At 47.0% G+C, this 14,618-nt stretch overlaps 1 protein-coding gene across 1 annotated transcript; it reads left to right on the top strand.

Annotated features, from left to right (window-relative positions):
• Window positions 1–25: 25 nt before the first annotated feature.
• TSN (translin) lies at window positions 26–8,458 on the top strand. Its single transcript, XM_071746692.1, has 6 exons — window positions 26–348; window positions 467–560; window positions 4,881–4,977; window positions 5,757–5,872; window positions 6,534–6,613; window positions 6,934–8,458. Exons 1-6 carry the CDS (start codon window positions 283–285, stop codon window positions 7,168–7,170), a joined length of 690 nt encoding a protein of 229 aa, XP_071602793.1. The 5' UTR covers window positions 26–282; the 3' UTR covers window positions 7,171–8,458.
• Window positions 8,459–14,618: the final 6,160 nt, after the last annotated feature.

The raw sequence follows: 14,618 nt of genomic DNA, 5'->3' as shown, positions 1-14,618 counted from the left end.
GGCGCGGCGCTGCACGCGCACTCCCCCCTCCCAACCCGCAGCGCGTCGCGTAGCAACGCGGAGCCGTCACCCAGGGGCCACCACCCCGGGTACAGCCCCGCCGCACCGGGAGGGCCGCCCCGGAGCCCGGGACGAGCAGCTCGCCACGGACACCCGCCCCCGCCGCCCTCCCGTGGCTCCTCCGGCCCGTCAGGCAGTGCACGGGGCAGTCCCCGCGCCGGCGGAGCCGAAGGTCCCCTTGGTTGCGGGAGGCCCCAGAGGCGGGAGGCGGCGGCAGGCACCATGTCGGTGAGCGAGATGTTCGTCGCCCTGCAGGGCGTCCTCACCGCCGACCAGGACATCCGCGAGGTGGGACCGGGACCGGGACCGGGACCGGGACCGGACCGCGCTGGGCGGGGCGGGGGGGATCTGTCTTGTCCTGTCCTGTCCTGTCTTGTCCTGATGTGGGCCTGTCCCGTCCCCGCAGGAGATCCGGAAGGAGGTGCAGGCGCTGGAGCAGACGGCCCGGGAGATCCTGACGCTGCTGCAGGGCGTGCACCAGGGAGCCGGCTTCCAGGACAGTGAGTCCCGACCCGCTGCCTTCCCCGGGGCCGCGGGGAGGAGCCGCCCGGGGGGAGCGGGCAGCGCCTCGGGGCCGCGGGTCCCTCCCACACGGGCCCTTTCCCGGGGGTCAGTCGGACCTGGGCGTTCCGGGCTGGCCTGGGTGGGTGTTCAGAGGCTGCGGGGGGGTTTCAAACCTTGTCGGTAGAAAAGCTGCTGTTCGTCTTTGTTCTCTGCTCTTCTCCTCTCCCCAGCACGCAGTTTCACCGTCTCGGTGTGGAGAAATGTGTTCATTTTACAGGTGCTCAGTTTCTGGGTTGTTGAATTGGCTCAGAGGTTTCCCTCCAAGTGGCATGCACGTAGACTTTTATATTCTGATAATTTTACCGTCACTTGTTGGATGTTTCTACCTGTATCCCCATCCTCACCTCTTTACCACTCCCCCAAAAGCTGTGACAGTGCTCTGGATGGAGTGGGAAGGAAGGAGCTGAGTGTTTGGTGTGAGACTGACATATCATAAAGGGAAATTTGCAAAGGCTGATAAAGCAGGAGCTGTGGTTGGTTTGAGTGGCAGCTGGAATCATTCTGCTGTTTCTGAGGTTCAGGGTGTAACCAGCCTGGTTCCTTGCTCTCAATCCAAATTTAAGGTGTTTGACACAATGTTTTTAGGTCAATCTGTTTCCTCCAGGTCATGAGGACAGCACTGGCCTGTGTCTGGCTCACTGTCTTTTCATTTGATTTTCAAATCCAGGAGAGAGCTGTTCCTGGAACTTGCAGAGTCTGAGATCTGGAATAGCTTAAAAAAAAAAAAAAAAAAAAAAAAAAAAATTGATTTTATAATTCTTATAATACCAAGGATAATTAATACATGCTTAATACATGCTAATAGGTTAGGAGTTAACTCATGGTAATAGACCTGTCAGTTTGTCAGCAATTACAAGCATAATAAGGGAAGACAATAAAGGTGTAGATTAATAAAGAATTACAGCAGGGTACAATAGAGCTAATTAACAGGAGGATTGCTGGGGGGATAAATAGCTCTTGTCAGATGTCACCTACTTAGGCTGCAGATTGATCATGGTTGTAGTGCAGCAGTGTAGTGTGCTGCAGTAGCTCCTTGGCTTTACTGCAGCCTCTTGTTTGAGTCTGTACCACATTTTCATTAAGAAATTACAATGATTCTTCCTCAGTAGATTAAAAAGGGCTAAATGATGATTCTTGTAACTGTTAGAGGATTTCTCATTACAGCAGGGTTCTGGCTAGACTTGGCAGCATCGAGATTTTTTTTTTAAGCCTTATATTTATTTTATTGCAAGCTGTAAGAAAGACTGCTTACACTAATAATAAAAAATATTCAACTGTTAAAATGTTAAATGCTAAATAAACTAATAACTAGCAAAAAAAAAGCAAAAATTCTATAAATTACTACAAGTTCCCAGGTGACAGAGCAACTAATGTTGCTCGGTGATGGTGGTGGTGTTGCTGGGGATGGTTTGGGCTGACACTGCTGGTGACAGAAGCTCTGCTGCTGCTGCTGCTGCTGCTGCTGCTGCTGCTGCTGCTGCTGCTGCTGCTGCTGCTGCTGCTGCTGCTGCTGCTGCTGCTGCTGCTGCTGCTGCTGCTGCTTGTGGTGCCCCCTCCCTCACGCAGAAGACCTGGGAGCAGAGTTACTTTCTCCCAGTGTCTCCTGATTGTGGTTATTCTTCCATCATCAGTTGAGGCAGAGGGCTGAACACTCAAGGGAACAAGAGAGCCAGTGAAAACGGGGCAAGGGTTTGCAGCAGGCTGAGCAATCCATCCTGCCAAGGAGAAGGAGAAGGTTGTGGGGTGGTGTGAGCTCTGGGAACAGAACTATGGGGTAGCTGGGGGTTTGAGGTGCCAGTCCATGTTATTTCAAACATCATCATGCCCAATGCCTTCCCACTGTTCTGCAGGCACTGACAACACCTCTTGGCCAAGCTCTTTCCCTGCAGGGCAGCCACCTGCCCACAGACAACAGCAGCTTCATAGAATCATAGAATTGGCTGGGTTGGAAGGGACCTCAGAGATCACCAAGTCCAACCCTTGATCCACTCCCGCTGCAGTTCCCAGCCCATGGCACTGAGTGCCACATCCAGGCTCTTTTTAAATATCTCCAGGGATGGAGAATCCACCACTTCCCTGGGCAGCCCATTCCAATGCTTGATCACCCTCTCTGTAAAGAAATTCTTTCTAATGTCCAACCTAAACCTCCCCCGGCACAACTTGAGACCTCTTGTGCCCTCTTGTCTTCATGGAGCTGCTTCCCTGTGCTCCCTCCCTGCACCCAGCACGAGATGGTTCAGCTGTGGGATGAGCACTTTCAGCCTTTATTCAACTATGGGCAAGGGAAGGAAAAGCAGCAGAGCCTCAGGCAGCAACTTCCAGAACAGGGTCAGAGGATCTTTCTTCCTTCCCTCTGCTCCCTGTCCAAAATGGATTTTGAGAACTGCTCAGAAAGCCACTCAGGGCAGCATGGGTGCAGCCTGCAGGCAGCTGAGGTGTCTGGGTGCCAGGCAGGGTCTCTGGAGGCTGAAGGTCAGCTTTGTCTTTGCTCATGAAACAAGTTCTGCTAAATATCAGTGGCAATACCCACGGATGCACGAGGGCAGTTTGAAGTTGGGAGGTTATGTTGGTATCACTGGGCACTGATGTCTGAAGCTTTACAGTAAAGATTGTTGGGTTTTTTTATCACAGATTCTTTTGGCAGAAGCCCAAATGCAAATGTGTTCCTCACTGTGTCCCCAGCTGCCACGGGACAGTTTACACAACTGACACAGAGACCATAATTTGAGAATGGTGTTGGAAGGGCAACCAACAGTGAGCTTCACACATTTCTTTCATTCTGGCTGCCACATGGAGCACTTTCACCTGCTGTCTGAAGCTTTTGTTTTTAAGTGCCCCTTCTTTTTTTAATATAAATGGTGTTTTCTTAATTGAAAGGAGTTTTTTAAACACACTTCAGTGACTCCTAGTAGGGCTTGTTGGATAAAAATTGTTCATCATAGCTTTCAGATTTAGTTTCCATGGGTCTTGTGTAAATAACCCTAGATTGTATCAGTCAAGATGCAGGAGAGCTGTCAGGTTAATGTTCTGCCTTCCCTGTGTTGTGATCAGGATTTCTGAGAAGGCTGCAGTTAAGAAGTAGTGGTTTGATTGTTTCTGCCAGGCCCTGGGGCAATGTTGGTACATAAACAGGAGACCATTGCATGGTCTCAAACCCTTCAAATGCATCCCTTGAAAGCAGGAAATGCAGGTTCCTGAAGGGATGTTGCATCTCATCTAACCTAACTGGCAGAAGAGAAAAAACCCAGAAGATTTTGAAATGGAGAAAGAAGTTGCTTTTCCTTTGTACAAGTCTCTTAGTGGTGCTGCTCAGTGTGTGTGCTTTCTTTGGGTACAGCTGCTGTGCACAGTGCTTTGCTGTTGCTTGTCAGCTTTGTTTTGTTGCTTCTTCTGAACTGCTGCATTAGGGCACTCTCCAGAGCATGCTGTTTCTCTGTTTCTCTCCATGTAGCACCAGTGCAACCCAGCTGACCACTCTGGACTCTCACTGTCCACACAGCTACAACTCAGCCCTGTGGTCAGCTCATGACCTCTGCTGGGTCCTTCCCCCTGCAGTGCCACCCCAGCCCTGCCACTCCTGAGCACTGGTTCCTGGGTGGGCTCGTGGCATGAGGCTGTGACTGTGTCACTGCTGGTGCTGGCTCCCTCCCTTGCCCCCATGGTCTGTTGCCATAGTCTCAGACCCTCAAATGAAGTTGTTTCTCTGCTACCTCAGATGAGGTCTTACACTCAACGCCTTTTTCAGCTTTTCTGCATCTCTGTTTCTCACCTCTCCTTCAGCACTGCTTGTTTGTCACCCTGCTCATGTCATCAGGTTCCTTTGCTCACTGGTTTGAGCACAGTCAGACACCACATCCACTCTCTCTTCCTCCCTCTGTTTGGTTCCCTGTTGCCTCCTGCTCTGTAGGCTGTGTGACATTTCCAGTGTTTTCTTCTGCCAGTGCCCATTACCGAATGGGCAGCAGGTATGTAGCAGCAGGGATCAGTCATGATTCTTAAATCACACTGGGGCATCCTGTCTCAAGCTCAAAACTATGGACTAGGGCAGATGAGGCAGGAGTATTTCTCCTCTACCAGGGGTATTTCTCTACATGTGTGACCCCTGGTGCAACACTGAGTATTTCTGAGGTTGGCTCAAATGCCCGTGCACTCTCTGGGGCAACAGAGGAGCCTACGTAGTGCTCTCTACTCTAGAAAACTGTTTACAACCCCCTCTTCTCTGTCAGGTACTGAGTGTTGCACTGTTTCTTTTTCAGTACCAAAGAAATGTCAGAAGGCTCGTGAACACTTTGGTACAGTGAGGACACAGATGGAATCTCTGAAGACCAAGTTTCCTGCTGATCAGTATTACAGGTGTGCAGATCACACACAGCCAGACGTGGATATGGGAACTGTCTGTGTGTATTTGGCATCATTACTTTGGGAGAATGATTTAAAGATTTATGGGACCAATGCTGCTTTCTGTTTGAAAATATTGTGGTAGAGAAGTGTGAGGTTTTTATCAGCACAAATAAAAATGGTTTTGCTCTGATTTTAACTTTTCACTAAAAATGTTCAGCATTTAATTCTCTTTCCTAGAAAAAAGGAAGTTTAAGAAATTGATGTTTTGTTGGAGCTGTCCTTGTTTCTGCAAGCAGACCATTTGCTGCTCCATTAATTTCAGTTAAGTTGTTAGGCTTGGGGCATTTCTGAAAACAGCTCTAAATCCATCATGAAGTGTCTGTCTGATACTGCAGACGCTAAATGAAGTTGTCACCTTGGCATTTTTTTTTGCGGCCAGAAGGGGACAGTGTCTAGCAAGAACATTTCAAAGAACAAGAATGTTGTCAGCTCAGATCTGCTGAAGGCAGGAGGGAGGGAAGGATGTGGTTGTCTGGAGGGCAGGACAACCAGAAAAACAACCTGTGAGCTGAGCAGGTTTGTGAGGTGTCCAGCGTAGGATCCTGGGGGTGAAGTTCTGGCATGCCAGGGGGTGACTTTAAGCTACTGGTGTTTTGATAAGCCAAAAAATACTGCAGAGTGTAAAGGTGTGAAACATGTAAACTGCAGATATGTAAAATGCTTGTTGCCTGACTCTTCAGTAATAGATGTTACTTATTTATACCTGGAATTGGTGGTGTTCTCTTCAACAGATTCCACGAGCACTGGCGGTTTGTGCTTCAGCGTCTGGTGTTCCTGGCAGCATTTGTTGTCTACTTGGAGTCAGAAACGTTAGTGACCCGAGAAGCTGTAGCAGAAATACTTGGGAGTAAGTTAATGTTGGAACTGACAAGAAAAAGCTTATGATGATTTTAGACACTGTAGCTTTCAGAGGAAAAAGCCCAACAGCAGAACTTCATTTCTTCCTGCAGAAATCCAAAATGTATTTTTGGTATCTGATATCGCTGTATAAACAGTAAATTATTTTAGAAGGTGGAAATCAGTAAACCAATGTGAGCAAAAGGATTTATTCATGAGTAGGTTCTTCATCAATGAAGATTATTTGCTCAAATTGCCTAAATTTACCAACAGGATAATATGAAGATGAGAACTTATTTTTATCAGTTTTGTGTGGAAAATGTCTATTTTTTTATGCTGTAAGAGAACTCTGTCCTGCCAGAGCAAAGGATTGGAAAACAATAATCAGGAAAATATTTCTATAAAAAAGGACTACAGAACCCCTTCCTATATATTAATGTAAATTAAATTATTCTGATTATAACCTATTGCATGACCAGTTGAGGCCCTACAAGATGCTAAATCAAAATGCTGAGAAGAGGCAGTAATTACATCACATACAGGAAAGGGCTGACTTCTATTTTGTAATAATATTTCATAAATGTATTATTTCAAATTATCTCCAGTAAAGAAATACAATTTCAGCTCCCTGGTTTTGCTCCTGTTCCATACCCCTCTGGTTTTTATCTTAGTCGAAGCCGATCGGGAGCGGGGCTTTCACCTGGACATTGAGGACTACCTGTCTGGGGTGTTAACTCTCGCCAGTGAGCTGGTAAGAAGCCATCCATGCATATATTTGGATTAAAACAGACTTGAAAAAAAGTGATGTGTTTTCTGACTTTGCCAAATTTTTCCTGGAACACCTTGATCTGAACTTCTAGCAAACCGCCTCTCAGTATGCCAGAGCTGCTCCTCACTGGCATTTTAATATTTAAACTCTTCCCTTGATTGAAAATCAAGGTCAACAAAAAGGTAGAGCTAAGTATACATAATCTGACAGCCTGGAACAAAACTGGTAAAGTGACTGATGGGAGGAGTGACCTGGTTTGGGTGGGTTCCTCTGCTGATGTTGTCTGTCTCTCCCTCTCTCAGGCCAGGCTGGCAGTGAACAGTGTCACAGCTGGGGACTACTCGCGCCCTCTCCGCATCTCAACTTTTATCAACGAGCTGGATTCCGGCTTCCGCCTCCTCAACCTGAAGAATGACTCCCTGAGGAAACGCTACGACGGCCTGAAATACGACGTCAAGAAAATAGAGGAAGTGGTTTACGACTTGTCGATCAGGGGACTCAATAAGGAGGCGACAGGTGGTGCGGGTGGAGAGAAATGAAGGATGCTCAGTTTCACAGCGTCATCCATTACCTCAGATGGTTGCCAATTTAGGAGGCACGCTAGCCACGCCTTCCTACAGTAGTTTAGAAGAACTGCAGCTGAAGGCTGCTCTATTTTCTTACCGGTGTTGTAGTACGGGTGTTAGATTTCAAAATGTTTTGTAAAATCATGACTAGATTAGGGCAGGAGGCTGTTTCCAGTGGAATTCCTCTGTCAAAACGTGGAGCTGTTCTGTCCACAGCAGCAGCAGTCGTCAGATTCTCATTAGTTCTGTAGTGTTGTGTCACTGCCCTGGCAGTGATGTGCTCCCCCTGTCCCTCCTCACACACCCTCAGTGCAGATACACCTGATGGTGGTTTAGAAACCACAGTGTGTAAATATATGTTGTTTTTTTTTTTTTTAAGACACTGATTTTTGCCTTTTTGTTTCTTAGATTTTCACTTATGTCAGTAAGTTGAACAGACCTGCATAACTGTTTATTAACCAGAGCTTTTTTTGTCTTCTCCTAATGTGTCCCCCTTAATGGACAAATTAGTGAAAATATTATTGGGAATTTCTCCATTGGAACTGGTGTATTGCACCCGGGCACATCTTGCTCTTGCTCTTTCTCTCTCTCTCTTGTGTTTTTTCCTTTCCTCCAGGATTTCAGTTGCCAGGGAAAGCCAGGCTTTCTCAAACATATGCTTTCACTGGCTGGTATTTGTTTACTGACATGAGTAAGTGCTGATCATTTGCCTTGAGTACTTGCTGTAACCAATTTTATTATTATTTTTTTAAACTACCAACATTTCCAAATAGAGAAATGGTAGCTGGTGAACTGCAGGTATTGTCCAAGTTTTAACAACTTACATAGGTCACAACTGTATCTGTGTGCTGGGATAAAAAAAATAACAAAAAAACCCCACCAAAACTTCATGTAGTAAAATGTTTGTATCTTCAGAAAAGGGGGAATTCCTGGTTTCAGGTACTTTGCATGTAAAATGTTTGCAAACACCAACAGCCTCTTTCATTGTTGTAAATGGACTCATACCTCCTGGGGCATTTGTTCTCTTGTCCTAAATGACTTGGGAGTTTTGCTGTTCTTCCCCTGGTGGTGCAGAAGGGGTAAGGAGAAAAAACAAACTTCTTCAGGAGGATTAACAGAGTCACATTTACATTTGTTGGTGTCTCATTTTGTTAGCGAAGATCTCCCACTGTTTCAGTTCAGGTTTTGTTTATTGGAAGAAAATAGTTTCTTGGGTTTTTTGGCCAATAAAAGCTGTTGTTTGATTTTGTTCATTTGGTAATTCTGCCTATTGTCTGTTGTTTGCTGCCCTTCCTGGGAGCCTGTACTGAAATACCCTCATTTAAGCTCTGCCTTCAGTTGTACCTGGATTGTAACAGAATTCCTCACTGGCCGTGCTGCTCAGTGGCCCACCCTGGCCCACTGGCAAGTGGTGCTCAATGAAGCCACCAACAGATTCCATAGACTTTTTAAAAATTAATTTTGACCTATTTCACTAAAACATGAGACGTTTGAAGGAGTTTCTCATTACCAAGTCAGTCTTTTATGTTGGTCCTCATCCTGTGTATTGTGTGTCACATAACGTAGGGAGGTGGTAATACCCATCCTTCACAGCTGCAGAAAATGAAGGTGTGACTTCCTGGGCCCCGTGGCAGTGAGAGCAGCTTTCAGAGTAGTTCTTGCTCTATGCTACTGTTTGCTTCCTTCTCACTTTAACTCTGTGGAGGTGGGAGGAAGGAGGGAGCTTAAGCCAATTCCACTGCCAAAACCAGAGACTCATGAAACAACACCCAATGGCTCTGAGACACAGCTGTGCAAACCAAGGTCATACAGGAAATGCGTAGGAGCAGGGGAATTAGAGAAAGGTTTTCTGAGCATCAGTCCAAGTGTCCCATGGTTTGGAGGACTCCTGGCATGCGGGGCTGGGATGTGAGGCCACGTGGCAGGGCAGGTATCTGGTTGCAGGACAGGTGTTTGTTAAGGCTTTGAACTGGCGTGTGTCCCAGGTTCTCGAGTTGCATTTGGTCACGTAAAAGGTCTGCTTCCTGACGTGGGATCCCACGTGCCTAGTGCAGCTTTTCAGGTTTTTTTTGCCCCTCATTCTGCCAGCTCTGGCATTTTACATGGTTTCTGAGAGCTGATGACAATAGAACAGCGCTGTGCAGAGGTGCAGATACTCTGGGAGGGACAACTGGAAGAACAAGTCTCTTACACAGGGCTCACAAAGTCTGCAAGGTGTGGGATCATTCTGTCTAGGGCTTCAGAGTACTTGAGAAAGATGATACTCCAGTGTTGTATTCCTGGAGGGTGGTTAGCAAACACTTTGTTCCTTCCTGTCCCTATGATTTGGAGAGCCCAGCATCTTTCTCTGAAAAGGCATCCTTCCTGAGAGCCAGGATGCATAGTGCCCTCCCAAATGAGATCTGGGGAAGTGAAAAGAAAACCTCAAACCTTGTCCCTAGGCTGCAGCAGGGAAAGCCAAGGACTTTTCTTTTTGTGGCTTCCTCCACACAGAAGTAGCCTGTAGGACCTTGTGGCCTTGACTGTGAATCTGCACATTACTCTGGTCCTAAATGGTAAATTGTGTTTCCATCCCAGAGCTGGGAGCAGAGGGAGGTGAGACTCAGAAGTCTGGAGGGGTCTCTCTTCTCTGACCCTTCCCATTCCCAGCAGGAAACAGCAGTGAGGGAGGGAGCTCTGAGGACTGCACAAGCTCGGTGGCTCACGATGAATCAGATGCACTTGAACACTGAACAAATAACTCCTGTTGGGACTGAATGGAGTGCACAGCGTGCGCTGGCAGCTGGGAGGGAGTGAGTCAGCTCAGGAGCTCTGGAGAGTCTGACTCAACAGCCAGCACAGCCATTCTCTGAGCCACTTCAGCCTCAAGTACGTCCCAGGCAGCACTTTCTTGGATGTCTTTGTATTCACTCCCTGGTGTGGGCTTTCCCCCCCATCTTGACGTCATTTTTGTGGGTTTTTTTATTTCACTATAAAGGGCACTTAAATAGTTGATTAGTTGCTCTTTATTTATAGCACTGCCTGTTCAACCCCTGCAGATCAATAAAAGTGCTGACCTGAAACCATTTGGGAAAGAAATAGGGGCGAGCAGAGCTCTGCAGCACAGGATGCAGAGCAGACCTTGGGCCTGGCTGTTGAACTGGGCTCTGTCTGATGGAATTGATTAACTGCAGCCCAAGACCAGCAACCTCTTTACACTGGCACTTGTTAAAGGACACGTTATCACCTCCAGGCTGCCCTTTTCTAGTGCCAGCACACGTCTTTATGCAGTGAACTGGATCAAGGAGCTGACTTAGCTGAAACAATCTGTATTTTTCAGTAGTGTTTGTTTCAGTCCAATTCACTGCACAGCCCCTCACACACTGTGCCAGTGTGAGGGAGGCCTCTTCCCCTCCCTGCATTGCCAGCTTTTAGTGTTCCCTCAGCTGTAACACTACGTGGTACATTGATTTTTTTGTAGCAGTTTAACTGCTTCCAGTTCTGTTAGGATTGCCAAGGGTTTTCTCTTTGGGTAAACAACTTGCCTTCATTTTGCAAAGTGATGACTTGTGTGCTACGGAGCCTCACTCATATCTTTCAGCTGATAAGGTCGTTACACACCAAGGCAATTACCAAGAGCAGAAAGGGGATGACTCCTGGGGTCTGTGCATGAAGATTGACCCGTTACTCACCAGCAGTTCACCTTCCCTCATTGTGCTGTCTGTTGCTGGATGCTGGGGTGCAACTGTACTAAAGTGTGTGCAGAGGCTGTTCAGAGAGCCTCCTGCCTGCTGAATTTGTGGAGGCTCATTAAGCAAGTGTGAGATTTTGAAGGGAATGGTTCTTTATGGCATCCAGCTCCTGTACACATGCTGGAGGTCAGGCATGAATTACTTGAGGATGAGTATCTCCTTCCAGGTTTCTCTGCCTGTTTATGGTCACTTCAAACTGTGGCACGTCTTGCTTGCCATCACTGGAGGGTTGCTCTGACCAAGGGGAAAATGGATGTCCTAACCCGAGCCCCTTCTTGACACAGGGGGGAATACACTCTTTTGTCTGACTGCTTTTTCCTCTGCACATTAACACTAGAGGTGTGCAAACAACTAACCTGCTTCTGTTAGGGAAAATAAAAGTGCCTCAGCCCTGCAAGGGCTCCATCTGCTCCCCAGGAACCCTTCTGGCTCACATTCTGGTTGGGAGAGCTATGAGGCTGCTTCTGGGTCTGTGTAGCTCCTGGGTTCAGCTCACACCTGAATCCTGTGTAGCTCCAGTGCTCATGACAGCCTGCTGAAGCTTTCAACAGGGATTGCAGAAGGCCTCACAGGAAGAAAAATCCTGGGATTTCAGCCTTTGTGGAACAGTCCAGGGCTATACAGGCTTTGTGCTCTTCACATGTTTTGGTTACCTCAGGCATCAGTCACGGCATGTGCTCTGTGACTTTCTTGTGACCTCCAGGCTTCCCACCTCAGCTGCCAGCACTTCCCACACCACCCAGAGACATCTGATGCAGATTCTCTCAAAGATGTGACTCTGGCACTGCAAAGGAGGAACCTGCACTAGGAAGGTTCAAAACCACGTGGCTCCTGAGACTGTTCCTTTGCCTGCTCCTACACAGAGCATCTTCTGTGGGAGGGCTGTTTGCAGTCTGGGTCTCACCTGCAGCTGAGATCATTTCTCAGGGATGCCTGTGCTGCTGCAGATTGCACTGGGGAAGGATATGAGCTGGGAAGTTACAAATTACCACTACATTCAGCCCTGCTAATGGACCTACAGCCCAACACCAGCTTCTCAACTTTTCCCAGCTGTGTAACTGCTCCCAGTCAAGCCTGGCCAGAGAACTGTGCTGGAGGATGATCCACTTCTGTTCCCATTCCTCATTAGGGTTCTTCATTCCCTGTTCCAGAGGCCTCTCTGTATTCCTATCACTCAACTTTTCCACCCATCTTGTAGAAAGGTTGCCCTTAGTGGTCCACCTTCAGCTTTCTGAGGGAGATGCTTTCTTTCCTGAGTGCCGTTGGGGCTTGCCTAGAGGTTTTGGACTGTGCAGTGTTACTGTCATAACCTTTATTTTTATTTTTATTTTTTTTTAAATTTGCTTGTACCGATCTCTAGTCATATTGGTTTCATATTTTTTCCAGCTTCATGTTGGAGAATGTCAGCCTAATTCCAGCACACATTCAAGAAGAGACACAGCTGACATCACAAAATGAGAGTTACTACAGCAGCCTCATTCACAAGCAATAAGTCCTGAAGGGTTCTCTCTGACATGGCACTAGAAGACTTGAATTATCCTTCCTTCAAGGATGTTAGGGACAAGCAAGAAAGTGCAAGATTCACTGAATCTCCTGCTGGACATCTGCCTTCCTTGGACTTTAGCTCCATAATAGATTAGTGTGCATTGAATGACTTAGTTCCCTGAGGCAGGAGATCTGATACTATCTTAGAGCTTTTTTTCCAGGATTTGGGATGTGCTGAGGTGAATGTCTAAGTCTCCAATGACAGCTATGATAGCTTTGCACTGCCAGACCAAAACTGGTGCTTCCTTTCAGAAGTGCTCTTCAACACATTGCAGAGACTCCTGCTGAAGGCTCCTTCCACATCCTCACTTCTGTTAAGGACAACCAGGAATGCACAAGAACACCATAAAAGAGAAGATCTGTTCGGAAGTCTCTTCTCTTTAAAATACTGGCTCTTCATCTCACTGTAGTTTTTTTGGGCTTTCCCAGCCTGCTGACTCTTAAAGCAGATATTCCTTCTTTCCTTGGGACCTGATCTCAAAGGGGGCTCTTAATCCACTGTTGTGTCTTGTGTGTCTATCTTGAGCTTGAAACTACACTTGATGATGAAGACTGCCTGTTGTTGTTTGCTTCACGAATGACCAGTAACTCATCCTAAATTTGTATTAAAAGTAATTTGTGTGTTCTGATAAACCAACAGAGTAATCTGACATTCTTTTTCCTTTTCCCCCAGCATGGTACTTCCAGAGCAGCCTGCCTGTACTAGCCTAGCTCAGTAGCCAGAAGTCTTCAAATGTAATCTTAGTATTGCCAGTCATGACTTCTGAGAAGCATAAAAATATCAGGGAGCCCTAGGACGGCCAGTTTGGAACAAATAATTGCTTTCTTGGCTGAGAGACAACCCTGTTCCCAAGTACTCTGGGTTATAATAGCATTTTGTCAGGTTTGTAAATCAAAAACGGATGGAAAAATACAACACAACTGAGCTCCAGAGCTGCCAAGTAAGAGGTGTACATGTGATCCTGAAAGACGTGGAACTTCCCAGGAGAGGGAAGTTGAGAAAGGTGCCCAGGGATTATGGAAACCTACTGCCTTGCCAGCCTGCTGCCACTCCTCAGCCTTCCTGTGCAGGCTCACCCCATGGCACCAGTGCCTGTGGGGCTGTGGAGGTTGGGCTGTGCTCGTGCTCCCTTTCAACACCCGGAATTTAAGGGCAGGCAAGCAGCTGAGTATACAGCAGATACATAAAAGATAAATAACATTGGAAGCACAACCTCTGTCTAGCTTGACAGCTTCAACAGTCGGGCTGTCACTTCCCCAAGCAGGCTGTCCCAAATAAAAGATCTTTCACTGCTCCCTGGCTGTAGTTTTTTTAGGACAGAGCTACAGCACCAAACACACATCCTGCTGGTAACTCAACACCCAGTGATTATTTATGGACCTTGTTTTGGGGAGGGTTTGCTTGGTTCAGAGGAAACAGGCAGTGATTACTGGGAGCCTGGCAGGCAGGTGTTTCCTGTGATACCCAGAAAAACCCAGAATCTCACAAATCAAACAACCACCCAAACACAAGATTGATGCTAAATATCAGACCTTTTACATATACTTATTGTTCTCTAACCTTTTTGAACAGGCAGGGTGACTGAAGGTATCTTGATTTAAAGATACAACTGTACGAACAGACCACTGCTGGTTTTGAGCGTGAATTGGTTTGGAGAAAATCACTGTGCTGGAAAATAACTGAAAACTTTCCAGAAAACAGCAGCTTTCTGTGGCTGTGAAAGCCATTGGCTGTTTGGATAAATTAAGCTATTAGGCTCGCTGTGCTTAAGAATTCCCTTACCAAAACTGCCACTGGAGGTGAAGAAGGCAGATGAGCCATTTTGATCTTTGCAGAGAAAACTAAGGTGCTACACTCTGTTGTTTGTTTTTTTTTTTTGTGTGAGGTGAATGGGGCTGGAAGGCTCTGAGGGCAGATCTCTCATGACAGCATCAGAGAAACCTTCCTGCAATGTTTGTAAAGCCTCCAATGACACAACAACTCCCATTTCCCTAAAGACAAAATGAAGCAGTAAAATGCTGGATGGTGCAGATGGAGATAAAATCCAGCCAGCATGCACACATCTCTCTGCTGGTGTCTGCCTCAGTACCCAGAGTAGTGTAATGCACCCCAGCAGCTGTGGCAGAAGGACAAAGGACTTGGCA

Source organism: Heliangelus exortis, chromosome 6 (assembly GCF_036169615.1).
Source record: "Heliangelus exortis chromosome 6, bHelExo1.hap1, whole genome shotgun sequence".
Taxonomy (NCBI): Eukaryota; Metazoa; Chordata; class Aves; order Apodiformes; family Trochilidae; genus Heliangelus; species Heliangelus exortis.
Note: the sequence above shows the minus strand (reverse complement) of the source record. Positions and strands in the feature narration are given on the sequence as shown.